The following is a 14,025-nucleotide window of genomic DNA, read 5'->3' on the forward strand; positions in this document are numbered from 1 at the left end:
GAAAGGGAATGGAAAGAATGGAGAGCACACACAAAACAACAGGTAATGGGGTGGGATTGGCAGCAGAAAATGACACCAGACCCTGTCAGGGTTAGATTTGGGGAAATGATTAGGTGGAATCAATCAGCAAACATTCCAGAAGAGGTTATTTCTAACCTCAGTTTAGAAAGGAGGATGGAAAGCCAACTGACAAAAAGCAGAAGGAAAGTGAACAGACCTGCCACAAACAGGCTCTCTGGAAGGCTTGCGGGCCTGTCCCATGCTGGAATGATGTGCATGATAGGCTGCCTGGGCTCAGAGCAGGCCAGGACGCTGGGGAGGGTGTGAGTGTGTGTGTGTGTGTGTGTGTGTGTGTGTGTGTGTGTGTGTGAGAGAGAGAGAGAGAGAGAGAGAGAGAGAGAGAGAGAGAGAGACAGAGACACACACAGAGAGACACAGAGACACAGAGAGACGGAGAGAGAGACGGACAGACCTGAGGCTGTCGGGTCCTGCTTGAAAGCACAGCATTTATAGCAGATCCACAGAGGGCACCATTACCAGCCATTGTAATTGTGTATCAGGTGTAGTACTCTTGCAGCAGGCTGTTCAAAAACTGCTGAAGGTGGGTCTTGACTAAGTGACTCACAGAATTCTGCGGTCCCATGGTATACATGCCTCCTCAGATGCTGTGATAAATAAAGGGAAAGGCTGATTTTGCCTCCTAAGGAGCTTGAGCTAACAGAGCCCACTAATAACTTAAATGGCCATAGTTCCCCTATAAGAGTGGGGGACACTTCCATGACCTCTAGTAGATACCTAAAACTGTGGACAGTACAAAACCTGCATGTACTGTTTTTTTCTATACGTACGTACATACATAGATGTAAATCAGGCGCAGTAAGAAATTAATAATAGGGGATTAGCTAAATAGCTCAGTGGGTTAAAGCACCTGCTTAGGCAGACACAGTGGCCAGGGTTCGATCCCTGGAAGGCATGCCAGCCCCGCCCCCCGGGGCACACTGAGATGGTGGTTGAGACTGGGCATGGTGGCACGCGCCACCATGTTCTCAGCTTTTGGGAGGCTGAACACAGGCAGATTACTGTGAGTTTGATCTATGTTGTGAGACCCTATAGACCCTGTACTAAAATAAAAAAGAAATTAATAATAGGAATCACTATTGAATTGAAAATTTTTAACAATGTACCATAATAAAAGTTATGTAGCTTGGTATCTCTCTCTCTTTTTCTCTCTCTCATGAATGTGATACTATAATAGTTAATCTGATAACCAGAGCAGCTACTGAGTGACTACTGGGTGGGTAGCATATATAGTATGGATACACTGTATGGACAAGTGTATGGACAAAGATATGATTAATGTTGCAGACAAGAGGGAGCAGGATGGTGCAGGATGTTACTACGCTACTCAGAAAAGTAAGCAACTTAAAATTTATGAGCTACAAATAGGGAGGATGACTGTAATCCCTGAAGTCATCTCCAGCCATGTTGCTGCAGTGAAATACCCTGTGGCTGTGATATTTCCATGCACTTAGAAGTTTGGCTGCATAAATCTATGTGACAGTATCATAGATACATAATTTCCCTTTGAGGATCAGTTTCAATTTTGATGAACTTACATTCTCCCATGTTACATATCATTGGTGCCTCCAGGAACCCACTCTTGGGCTCCTCCAGCAGCGAGGGCTAGATGAAAACCTAAAATGTGCCTGATAATAAGACAGAAACTAATTTGCTAGTGGCGACTGGTAGACAGTTGATTACCTGCCAACAGTGAGCTGGGAATCTAGGCCACAGTGACTTGTCTTCAGCGAATTCCTAAAAGGAACACCATGGGTGTTGAGGGGGTATTTCATGCTCAGCATCAGTAGGGCTTTTACTCTTGGGATCAGGATGGATTGCTGGGCTCAGAGGGGCTCTCAGGAGACGTGTTCCCTCTAGTCACTAAACCAGGACACAGAAAAGGAACTCTGGTTTGTCTGGATTTTGGGATTACACACAGTAAGTCTGGAATTTCTATATCGAGCCCTTCCCTCTGCCATAGAGAGCTCTTGTTCTCTGTCCTTGCCTAATGCATATAGCTTCTGTGGCTGCAAGAGAATGAAGCAGGACTCCAGGTGTCAGGAGAACGGTATCATGAGGAGATACCGTAGGAGGAAGCTCTGTAGGAGAAAGCTCAGTCAGCAGTAAGCTGAGAACTTGGGAGCTTTCCAGCCCACCCCTAGAGTCATGACTGCTTCAGACCCCGCAGGAAAGCTGGAGTGTGTACACTGAATTTCAGCAATATTTTGCTGGAGGGAGAGCTTCATCTCAATCCTTTGCAAGAGCCACAGGCCCACCACAGCCTGTAAAAAATGTGGGCACTTTCAGCTCTACACTGCCACCTTGTGGCCCCAGGATACACTTGAGGGCACTCAGCTTTTACCATTTGAGCCCGACACAGGGGCTCTAGGGTAGTGACCACTGCCTACCCCCTTGCTTAGGAAGATCACGATTCAATTTTATCTCATCTAGCCCACTATGTTGCCCCAGGAGACAAATAAGCCCACACAAATTCCCCAGATGTTAAAGAATTTTTTTTCCAAAATTTTATTGATAAACAGCAATGAGACAGTGTCAAATCAAATCTGAAGTACAGTATCAACAAATAACACACTGCATATATTCTTCTTAGTGGTTAATTGCTGTACAAGATGCGGACTTGAGATCCTGTTTACAATCACCATTAGAACAAATCATTCTATTCATTAGGAGAATGCAACTATATATCTATCCCAACCACTTTGAATACACAGATACAAAATGGACATTCATCGGTATACCCCATTTTTTCTAAGTTCCGTTAATGAATATTATAGGTGTGTAAACTCAGCAAGATATTCTAAAAGAGTCCAGTAGCCCATAATAGCATTGGGTCTTCTGTTTAACTGGCAATGTCAGAAATTATTGACCTGAGTCCCCCACAGCTCAACTTAACAGCATGGCTTTACTTCCTATATTTCGTCTTCATACTTTTCTACTGGATGGATAAGACCAAGGTAAAGCAGGACCTGTGCAATAAGAGTTGTAGCTTTTTGGTCTGAGAAGGTCAGTGAAATCCCCTCAGGATTTATCCTGAGATCCTGTACCTCAGATTGTAGAACCTTTGTCAGTGCAGCCATGTGGATGAGTCACGGCCATTGCCTGGCCAATGTGCTCTCTGTGAAAGCCTGAGGGAGTGTTTTCTCCCCCATGTGACTCTCCTTAGGCACACTCTATGTCATCGATCACTTTCCTCTTTGGCCCCATAATCTTCTTGATCAGAAAATTTGGGACACTACCGAGGTACATGACGTTACAGTACAAGTTCTCGTATGTCCTGAGTCTTAATTGACCTTAGAAGGTTAGGGCCAAAATGTTGGCTTTCCTTGTAGCCCTCCTTTTTCTCTAATTTTGGTCTGCAAACTTAGGTTGTTAACCATCCAGAAGACAAGCTTATTGTTATTATCAAACGATTTAGGCTATGAAGCTTAATCTCACTATTTCACTACATTTCAAACATCTTAGGCATAATAAGGAACAGGTATTTTTCATCAAGTATTGATATGTTGAACTTTAAGTTCCTGCATAATATGATAAAAAACATTTAAAAATTAGATTATATTTTAAAAATAGGATAAAGAATTATATACTTCTCATGTTTGCACATGAGTCCAAAAATGTCACCATATACAACCTTGAAGCAGGACCCTCCCACAATATTCCTTTTCCTGTCTCTTCCTTTCATTCACCACCCCCTTCTTCTTGAACATCCACCTACCCGAGAGACATCTTAGCAGTAACTGGCATGTCATGACAAGTCGCCCATATTCAGACTACCACAATGACAGGCACTCCAAATATGAAACTACTGTTACAAATTACCATCTGCAGTGCAGTAGCTTAGTTCACAGGTATCAGTATATATAGTTAGTCAGGCTGAGAATCTTTCCAATTAACTGCTAGATTAAAAAAATCTTCTGAATATTCTCAGGATCATTGCCTTGCTCATCTTTTAGATATAACTGTATGGCTTGACATTGTCATGTTTCCTAGCTCTTCTCCTTTCCCTTTCATGTTTAAGAATTTTATTGACCAATTTCAACCACATCTCTGTATTCCCGAGCCAGGAGCAAACTGCTGCGGCCTGGGCTGAATCTAGTCCTTTGATAGAAAAAATACCTAAATACAAAACACAACAGAGCCTTCTGTGAAGTTGCTGGCCTGTACCACACCACACAAAGAGCCCTCCTGATGAATCCATATTTTCAGCTGATGAACCCAGTCCCCTACCATCGTCTCTGCACTACCTGTCCCCTGTTCCTCCTTCTGCTTCGATTTTAAGAGAACAACCTTCTTTACAGTCCACAAGATGGCATGAGCATCGTATCCAAGTGTCCTGCTCAGAGATATCTTTGTTCAGTTCTTCTGGGATTAGCTGTCAGAAATGAGGCAAACCCCTGGGAGCACAGGGCTGCCTCTGACTTTTCAGAGGGTCTACCTTCCTGTTTCCTATCTAAGGTTTTTCCATTGGCCCGGAATATCCACAAGGGCTTCCTGCAGTGCTGCAAAATCTGTCATCCATAGATCCAAACAAAATCCAACATTGCTTCGTCGAACTTCCCAGAAGAAGCTCCTGAGACCAGAAGCCCAGTGTCTAGCTGCTTGCCCTTGGACACACCATAGGACAGAACTGGCTTTCTGAAAAGGGGCAAGTACAGTCCCTATGTGGGAGGAGTCCTGGGGCCCCTAAAGCCCCTGCACAAGTAAATTCCCCTGTGCAGTGCAAAACAGAGAATACAATAGCAGTAAGATAGGGTGCTACAGAAGGAAAAGAGTAGACAAGAAAGGAGCTTTGGTCAGTCTTGATCTTAGACCTGGACTTTTGCTCTCTCAACTATAAACTAAGGCCTTGGAAGCCGCCCACCAGACATAATCTAGAGCCAGGCCATTGCTGTCCCCCTCTGATGTCAGTAGAGGGTTCTATAGCCTGAGTTATAAATCCCTCCAACCAAGTGGCACTGCTACTTCTAGTTAACAAAAGAGGGCAGTGCTGCTCAGAGAGACTGGATAACTTGCTCAGTCCACACAAGCAGAAAAGGTGCAAACTCCAGTCTGTAGGGAGCACAGCTGGTGTCCTTTCTACCTGCCAGTCACCACAATGAATAGATATTCACTTAGGACCTACCTACCAAAGGCACTGGGGCCAGGAACTGTGGTCCAAAGATGGGGTGGGGGTGAGGAAGGGGCAAGAAGGGGAAGCTTACGTATGCAGAAGGAGCTGCTCCTGCCTGACAGTCTGAGGAGCCTCCTGAGCCCAGCTCCGCCTATCAGTGGGCAGAGGTGAAGTGGCTGGGGGTTGGGTGCTGCCTTGGGCAACAGAGCCCACTGAGAGGAGACTGGGTCCTGTCTGTCTTGAGCCTTGGGACTGTGTCCCATGCTCTGGTTCTCAAGCACTGAAGGCTCTGAGTGTTTTGCTCACTCACAACACTCCATTCAGTCTTTTTTCTTTTAAGGAAGCCCAAGAGGGCTTCTGAGAACTGAGCAGCCTTGTAAAGAAGGGCATCTGCAAAGCCCCTGGCAGTCTTCAAGGCTTCCCTGGGAGAGGACAGAGGGGAAACCTGGTCCTCAGGCACTCTTGGTTATGCTAACAATTATGTGCACTGGATAGAGCTTGAGGGGCTGCAGGCCACATTTCCACGCACAGTTCTTCTTGATCCTCCCTAGGATGAGCCAGCCCTCCTGGCCTTTTGGCTGATGCTCGGCCTACCACCCAGGCTGCCTCATAGAGCCAGAGCAGGGTAGGGAAACCACCCCACGGCTCAAGTGCCCCTGGAGATGATGAGAGCTCACTGTTCCTCCTGGCCATGCGGAACAGTAGAAGTGGACAGCAGGGCCATGCAGGCCCTTCAGCCACAGGACTGAGTGAAAGGGCATAAATGTCATTGTTACAAAAATTCAACAATCTTTCCGAGCCTGTTGGCCAGAATACCTTTTGGGTTTATCTACTGGAATATGATTTTTTTCATTATGCAAAATCATAGAAAACTAGAGCTAAGAGCTCCAAGGGAAAGGCCTTGGACACCACCATACCCATCCCACTGGTGAGGCCAGTGAGTCCCAGAGGCGAGACGTAACTTCCCAAGGCAGAGCGGAGGTGCAGTCCTGGGCTCCTGCCCAATCCCAATCCTAATCCCAAAGTTCATTTGATTTACACTGGAAACTCCAGAGCCTTGGAGACACCCTGAGCCAGGCTCATGTCACTCCTCAAGGCTGTCTTTTCCCTCTAGTAGCCCCAGGGGAAAGAGCAGTTCTGGCCCATTGGTGCCAGGAGGGAGGGTGACCAGCCCTTGCTGCCTCCACGCTCATCCCTGCTCTTAATGTCTGGTGACCATTTCTACCCCTTTCCTCCCACACCTATCCTCAGTGGCAGTAACAGTGTGGACAGCAAATACCTACCCCTGCTACCCATCCTGTGATGGGGTGGATGGCAGAAGAACTGATGTTTGCAGAGTTCCCAGTGGGTACTGGGTGCTGGGCCAAGTCCTGCATCTCCCTTCCACGGACAGCAGGTGAAGCCCCCTTTCCCCATTAAGCATTCCTCCTTCGTAGGTGGGGTGTCCGTGCTTGTGATCCCAGAGCTCCAAGAGGCCAAGGTCAAAGGGATTCCAAGTTTAAACTCAGTCTAGGAAATTTAGCAACTTAATGAAACTCTCTCAAAGGAAAAAAAAAAAAAAAGGACTAGGAATATTGCTCAGGGTGAAGGTCCTAGGCTCACTCCACCCCACCCACCATCCAGAGTCCTCACAGTTTTTCATTTCTTCCCTCTCCTGATGGGGCTGGGATATGCTGGTCAGGCTAAAATTGAAACAAGCAGCCTGAAAACTGATCTGGGGTAATCCAAGTGCTGTCCCAAGCCTGCCTACAATCTGGCCACCACAGCTACCAAGTGGATGTGTTCTCAGGCACCCTGTGAATATAGCAGGAGCAGGGACGTAGGCTGTTAAATTCCCCCTAGGAGCAGTTGTGGCATCAAAATTAAGGATACGAACTGGGGCCTCACCTTCTGTCTCAAACTAGGCTCCTCTGAGGCCAGCACTGACCTCCCAGCCCTCACATCTGTGCCCAGTATGCGTGAGACTTCCTCTCACCATGGGGCAGACCCAGAATCCACGGAGTCCTCTCTAAAGGGTGCTGGTCTCAGTGGTGGCTTCGCCATCTTCCTGCTCTAAGTCCTTCAGTGACTCCACAGGCCCCAGCCTCCTGCCAAGGCTGAGGCTCAGGCTGGGTGGGCAGCTGGAGCGGGTGAACAGCGTGGTACGGCGGCTGGATAGGCTGCCATTGGAGAGCTGTCGGTGCAGCTGGGGCCGGGCCCCTCTGCAGCAGGTCAGGCTGCGCAGGGACCGCGGCAGCAGTTGGCTATTGAAACCCATGTAGATCCAGGGGTTGCAGCAGCTGCTGAGGTTGCCCAGAAGCATGGAGATGGTGAAAGCCACATTCGTGGAATCTGACAAGAGAGAAGCGCAGGAAACCATGGGATGACAGCGAGAAGGGACCTGAGAGAGAGGTCAGCCCTCACAGGACAGGTGAGGACACCAAGTCCCAGAGAGGCAAAGGGCTTCACTTAGAATCAAAGAGGACTGCAGCTGTGGCTTGAACCTGGGACCCTGACTCTAGAGTTTCACCCTACTGATTTTTTTGGTTTGTTTTTATTTTGTAACTACAAAGGGAGGGTAAGAGCATAAAGTTGTTCCAGTTGAATTTAAGTTACACATTGTCAGGTCTAGCACCAGCCCACATGGGAGAAACTGGTTGCATTCTAGAACCTAGACCATGGATTCCCCTAGCAGATATGAACCAAGGGTGAGACATGCCTATACAACACTCAGGGAAAGTACCCAAGGTCAGACCCCTTCTACCCCTGTCCCCACCTATTCATGGGGCATGGCTTCATAATGCCTTCTGGATTGTGTCCTCCCCCATCTTTGGGGAAACCCACCTCATCCTGTCACTCAGTCCCTGAACAAGGGTCAGCACTGGGTCAGGGCTGTAGCCCCAGACTGGGGACCTAGGAGGCAATCGGTAGAGTATGACTCCTCTGCAGGTTCCCACACTATCATCTCTAAGTGATGCAGAAGGACGAATTCTCTGCACAGGGCATCTGAATGTCCCACTCCAGGCCAGCACTGTCCTATATCCTCAGATGTGGACTGTACCTCTTGCAGGGAAAATCTAATTTCTCTCTTGGGCAGTCAGAACTCTGATAAGATTCCTTCCAGACACAATATTCTTTCTGAAGATGAAGTGAAACCCCTCATGCCAACAGAAAGGCTGCTAGGATGGGCCCCAGCCTCCTGCTGGATCATCCTGGTTACAGCTCTGGCTTGGTGGCTTACTGAGTTGCTGTGCTATACAGAGGGGGCTGCAGAATCACAGACAGCAATTTCAGAGCTCAAAGGAAACTTGTTATAGCACAGTGAACAAGAACTGCTTTCTGTATCCAGGTCTTCCAAGACAGAGATCCCGTAGAGAGCCCTAACTCAAAGAGAAAGGCACAGCCTGTGTGCCCATGCTGTGGAGTACTGTCGAAGCTTCAAGTAAGCCATTCCTCGTGTGGATGCCCCATGGATGTGTGTAACATATGTCACCTGTGGTCCAAGAGAAGGAAAGGCATAAGGTAAGAGGCATAAGCCACAGATGTGGAAAGGTGAAGGCACCTGGGTTGGATGAACAACACTCTTGGCTTAGGAAGCAGTCATTGTTTTGGCCTTCTGAGCCAGGACCAGTGTAGAGGCTGGAGGAACCCACCAGGAAGCAGCAGCACCCATAGGGGCTCTGCTTCTCAGTCCTGGGGGTGGGGGCAAATCAGCCATGCCTAGTCCAGGCAGAAGCTCAACTGGCAGTGGGCACAGAGCTATGACAAGGACATGGACTCAAGACTCAAACCAAAGACTTGGAGCCAAAAGGCCAGGGGGCCAGCATGCTATGGAAGAGAACTTAGTATACCTAAAAGTAAGTTTAAAGTAGTGAATTTCAGCCCACACTGCTCTTATTTTTCTGAGAGAAACTATTGTCTGTAGGATAAAGCTTTGTCCCTGTGATTTTTGCTCAGAGATGTTATTGGCAAGTGGAAAATCATGATGTGGATGAGGCACTGGGGACTGGCTTGTGGTGGACGCTGTGGGCAAGCAGCAAAGCCTACCCTGGCTGAACTTCAAGGTCCTTATTTGTTCATGGGCTCCTCAACAAAGGGGTAAAGAACCCCTCACCCCTGGTGCCACTGGCTAAGCAGTGACTGTTGGGAGTAAAGCTATACTGTGGATAAGGTGGGCCCATAAACACTTCAGTTCAAGACCTGACTCCCTCTGCTAATAGCAGTGGCATTTTGGACCAGTTGTTTTGCCTCCCTGAGCCTGAGTACTCAGCTGTACAATAGAGAAGGCCACCTCCTGAAAACACAAGGACAAAATATGCTTGGCAAGGGGACATCCCATATGCCAAGGCCCCATGTATTTTATTGGATTTAGTATGCTTATTGCTTACAAGATAATTTGCAAATAGCCTCTTGTCCAAATTGATATCAAAAGGGTAGTTAAGAAGAGCCACAATGGGACCATCCTAATTGGGCATTGTTTTTGCTTTTTTCCTACATGATTATAAATCCTTCATCTTTCCAGAAAAGTAAAGAGTTTGGCTTGAATGTGTTGTAGGATGAACAAAATTATTTAAAAACAAAAATGTAGGGACTAGGGATTTAGCTCAGTGGTAGAATGATTGCCTAGCAAGCTAAAGGCCTGGGTTCAGTCCCTGGCACCAAAAACAAAATAATCCTAAAAACAAAAATGCAGGGGGCCTGCCCATTAGCTCAGTTGTTTAAGTGCCTGCTTAATCGAAGGCAGTCAGCCACAGGATACTGTGGTTCGATTCCCAGATCCTCATGCCTTACCAGATCTGCCCTTAAAGCATCCTGAGACAGAAAAAAAAAAAGAAAAAGAGCAAAGGGAGGGGACAGCTCCCTACAGGCAGGTAGGAATTGGTAGCTTCACCTGGGACGCTTCTAGGCAGGAAAACCCGACAGGCTTTCCCTAAGGCAGGTGCAGGCTGCACACACTCTATACTCCCACTGCATAGACGTCTTGGGCTGTACACATGATGAGATGCCTGCCAAAGCAGGTTCTCCTACTCTATGCCACTTCAGTGACAGATCCTTGTCCACTTTTCCTATGTTCCACTCCTGTTTGTGGGCAGCAGGAACAGATGCTTGTAAAGACCACTCTGCATGGTGTTGGCTGCCCAAACTGCCCTGAGCCTTCCTAAGAACAAGTCACCTCCAGTCGCCCAACTACCAGGCAGTGTCTGAGGCTCAGGAGCTGCTGTGCGCCTCAACCCCCCAAAATGCGAGGTCCCTCGTGTGCCAACTGGACCTCAGCCTTCTGGGAGTCTCCCGTTTATCAGGTCATAGGGAGACCTCTCTCCTTGGAGAGCCACTTTTAGAACCAAGGTTCTGAGAAGGAGACCTGAGACTTGGGCTCTACTCTTCATGTTGCCACTCCCCACGAGTGTGGCCCTGGGCAAGTCGTGGCTCCTCTCTGAGCCTGTTTCCCCACTGATATAATGAAGGGGACTAGTTGGTAGCGAGTGACCGTTGAGGAAGAACTCAAAGTCATGTCCTGGTGTAGAAGGGAAGTGCCTAGAGAGTCAGTTCCTGGGCCACAGGCTGTCTCCTGGGCCAGATCATTTTTCAAATCCCTCTTAGTTCTGTCATTCTTAGATTCAAAATTAACTTCCGAGCAAATGAGAAGTGGCTTGGGCAAAACTTTCACTGCACTAACGTCACACAGTATTTTAAAATTGTTAAGCAGATCGCTAAAATTGAAAAATAGGGAAACTTCACATAAGGATACATGGCAGTGGTGGACTACACAAAGGTTGTAACTCCCTTTTCACATGGGACAGTGCCGTGGTTTGAGTTTGTTCCCCAGGGCCAGGGAGATAGCTCAGTAGAATGAGCACTTGGCTGGCAAGCACAGAGTCCTGAGTTCAACCCCCCAATACCACAAAATAAATATATAAATAAATGAATAGAACATCTGTCCCCCCAAATTAATGTAAGGCCCTGGCCAGCTGCACCCCCTTAACCTTGGATTTTCCACTCTCCAGATCAGTAAAAAGTAAATTTTTTTCTTTAGAAATTACTCAGTTTTTGACATTCTGTTATAGCAACAGAAAATGAACTAAGACAAGTAAGCACCAATTTTCTTAATTGCTTTGCTCATTTGTCACTGTGGGAGGTAGTATAGCTTCCTGCCTACCATAACCCTGACTCCTCTCTTCCCTGGACCTTTTCACCCCTTCACCCCCACATAGACCACATACTTGCCTTCATCTGGGGCATTCCTGTCCCACACAGACCACATCTGGACACTGAAGAAGGGCGCCCAGCAAGCGATGTAGGCCAGCACAATGACAAAGGTCATCTTCACTGTACGAATCTTGGCCCGAGAGATGGTGCTGGTGCTGCTGACTTGGGCCGGCAGCCCCTGAGTGGCTGCAGCTGGGCCTGAAGCTGAGGGTGTGTCCCAAGTCCTCCAGCCACTTCTTTCCACCCTCCTGGCCTTTGTCTTGACTTTTAGGTTCTTACAGATCTCATGGCAGATAAGGCTGTAGCAGGCTGTGAGCATGGCCACAGGCAGGACAAAGATGGCCATGGTAGTCCAGGTGATGTAGGCCCGTGGCCCCCAGGGGAAGTAGAAGTCAGCCCAGCAATCCAGCACTCCTGAGCCCTGGATTACCTCCCGCAAGGAAAAAATAAAGACTTGAGGGAGGCTGAGGACGGCGGCTAGCAGCCACGGAACAGCAATGAGTGGGTAGGCGGACTGGCTGGGCTGCTGGAGGCTGCGCAGCGGGTGACAGACGGCCAGGTATCGGTCCAGGGTCATGGCCAGCAGCATGTAGGTGGAGGCAAACATGCTGAGCACCTGCAGGTATTTGATGGCCCGGCAGAGGAGGTCGGGGCCCTGGAAGCGGTAGGTGATGTCCCAGAGCAGCTGGGGCAGCACCTGGAAGAGTGCCACTCCCAGGTCAGTCAGTGCCAGGTGCAGCATGAACAGGTGCATGCGGGAGCGCTTTCGACCCAGCAGGCCCACGATCAGCAGCACAGTTAGGTTGCCCGCTGAGGCCAGCACCAGGACAGCAGCCAGGATGCCAATTTCCACCTTGGCCAGCTCTTCATCTCGGCCAAGCCAGGGTGTGGTGGCATTGAGGGTGGAGAGGGTGCCCTGTGGGGTAGGGATGGTAGCCCAAGAAGGCTCAGAATCCATGGTCAAGGTTTGCTGGGATGGAAGGAGAGGAAGAAGGACAGCGGGAGGGTATGGATGCAAGTGGAGGGTTTTGATGGATGAAATGCAGTGGTGAAAGAAAAGCTTTGTGAGGAGAGGAAGGAGATCAAGAAAGAAAAATGCTTGAAAACAGGTGGAAGTCCTTCAGAAGGACAGGGACAGACAGGTGAGGAGAAAGTGAAACAAGGAGGGAGGAAATGGAGCTGAGGTCCCAAATCCTAGAGCGGACAGGGGAAGCCAGGAGAGAAGACGAAAAGGGGCGGGAGGGTGGGGGTGGAAGGGGGAGAGACAGGGTGTCGCAGGACACCCGCGCAGCGCAGCTTCTGGAGAGGAGCAAGAGCTAGGGCAGCTGCCGCCCCTCCCAAGTCCACCCCGAATTTGCTTCCTCTCCACTTTTCCGGAAGTAGCGAGACGATTCCCCAGAGCGTGCCTGAAGGTGCAGTCAGAAGGGACTGGTGTCACCCTCAGTACAGAAACCCCAGCCAAGCCGGGCGCTGTTTCTGGCGCGGGTTTTATGCCCTTCGCGCGGGACTTCAGCGGGCCTGGCTCGCGGTTGGTTCCTTCAGAGGAGGGCGGAGTGAGACTCACCCGCTCCCACCAGGCAGGGCCTGAGAGGCTGGCGCGCGTGGGAGCGCGGAGGAGCGACGCAGCGGTGTCAGACCCGGCGCCGGCACCGGGAACCGGAGAAGCCCGTGACGTCAGCAAGGGTTCCCCAGCAGGCGGACCCGCTGACCCCACCGGAAGATAGGCGCTTCTCCGCCTGCTGGCGGGATCCCCGCGCTCTCCAGACAAGTGCATACTTGGGGCGTGGGAAAGTGGGGCTCCACTTCGCACCTGCACTGGACGCTACTCTGGCAGCCACGAAGGATCCACAATCTTAGGGGTGGCCACGTGGGCAGCGGCGACCCGGATGGCGCGGGCCACTGTCTATGGAGGGGGAATGAGTGCTATAGTGAGGGTAGGAAGGTGGAGCGGTACAGGAGACAGGGACCCGGTGGGAGCTGGTGTGCTGGACCCGGGAGGGAACTGCAGGTTTTCTGGAAAGGGCACAAAGCAGAGGCGGGGCGCAGAGGAGATACAACCCCCCCCCCCACACACACACACACACACTCCGGGCGTGCAACTCTGTTCCCTCCAGCTCCAGCCCCAACAGAGAAAGCCTGAGGCTCTACGGCCAGGTGTTCTGTGGGGTCCGCTGTGGAATTGGCATGAACACAGTGTGTTACTGGAACTCGCCAGAGCAGGTTACAAGGTTTGATGGTGAAGAGTTTCTTTAGTGCTACCTGTAATCAAAATTGATTCAGCCTCTCCGCAGTGCTCCCACCGCATACACAAACTGCATCACTTTTTTTGTCCGGGTGGGGGGGAGGGTCTACAGGGTGTTCAGGGGCTCACTACTAGACCAGACTCATAGCGATCCGCTTGATTACAGTCTCCCAAGAGCCGGGATTACAGGCGTGCTCCACCACGCCCAGTCTCAATTGCCAACTCAGCGCGCCTGGGGCGGAGAGCAGGTACTGCAGTCCCAGGCTCTGTGCCTGCTTGAAGGTGCTGTCTCTTGTGCACTCCAGAACCCCATCTTCTCCTGCACCTGCACCTTAACAGCAGGAGCTTCTGTTTCAACGGTGTTGGAGCACTCTCTCTCTCTCTCTCTCTCTCTCTCTCTCTCTCT

The 14,025-nt window shown here is 49.7% G+C and overlaps 1 protein-coding gene across 1 annotated transcript; it reads right to left on the reverse strand.

Moving 5' to 3' along the window:
• Window positions 1-7,199: 7,199 nt before the first annotated feature.
• On the reverse strand, window positions 7,200-12,335 carry Avpr1b (arginine vasopressin receptor 1B). Its single transcript, XM_004641134.1, has 2 exons — window positions 11,396-12,335; window positions 7,200-7,522 (listed from the first exon to the last, which is right to left on the reverse strand). Exons 1-2 carry the CDS (start codon window positions 12,333-12,335, stop codon window positions 7,200-7,202), a joined length of 1,263 nt encoding a protein of 420 aa, XP_004641191.1.
• Between the last annotated feature and the right edge of the window lie 1,690 nt (window positions 12,336-14,025).

This window comes from Octodon degus, unplaced genomic scaffold, assembly GCF_000260255.1.
Source record: "Octodon degus isolate 3935 unplaced genomic scaffold, OctDeg1.0 scaffold00131, whole genome shotgun sequence".
Taxonomy (NCBI): Eukaryota; Metazoa; Chordata; class Mammalia; order Rodentia; family Octodontidae; genus Octodon; species Octodon degus.

What these genes read in the sequence shown, in the direction of transcription:
- Avpr1b (XM_004641134.1), bottom strand. Translation starts at nt 12,335, where the DNA reads ATGGATTCTGAGCCTTCTTGGGCTACCATCCCTACCCCACAGGGCACC. An exon ending in CAGGAATGCCCCAGATGAAG is followed by an intron (nt 7,523 to 11,395) that starts GCAAGTATGTGG and finishes CTCTCTTGTCAG; the next exon opens with ATTCCACGAATGTGGCTTTC.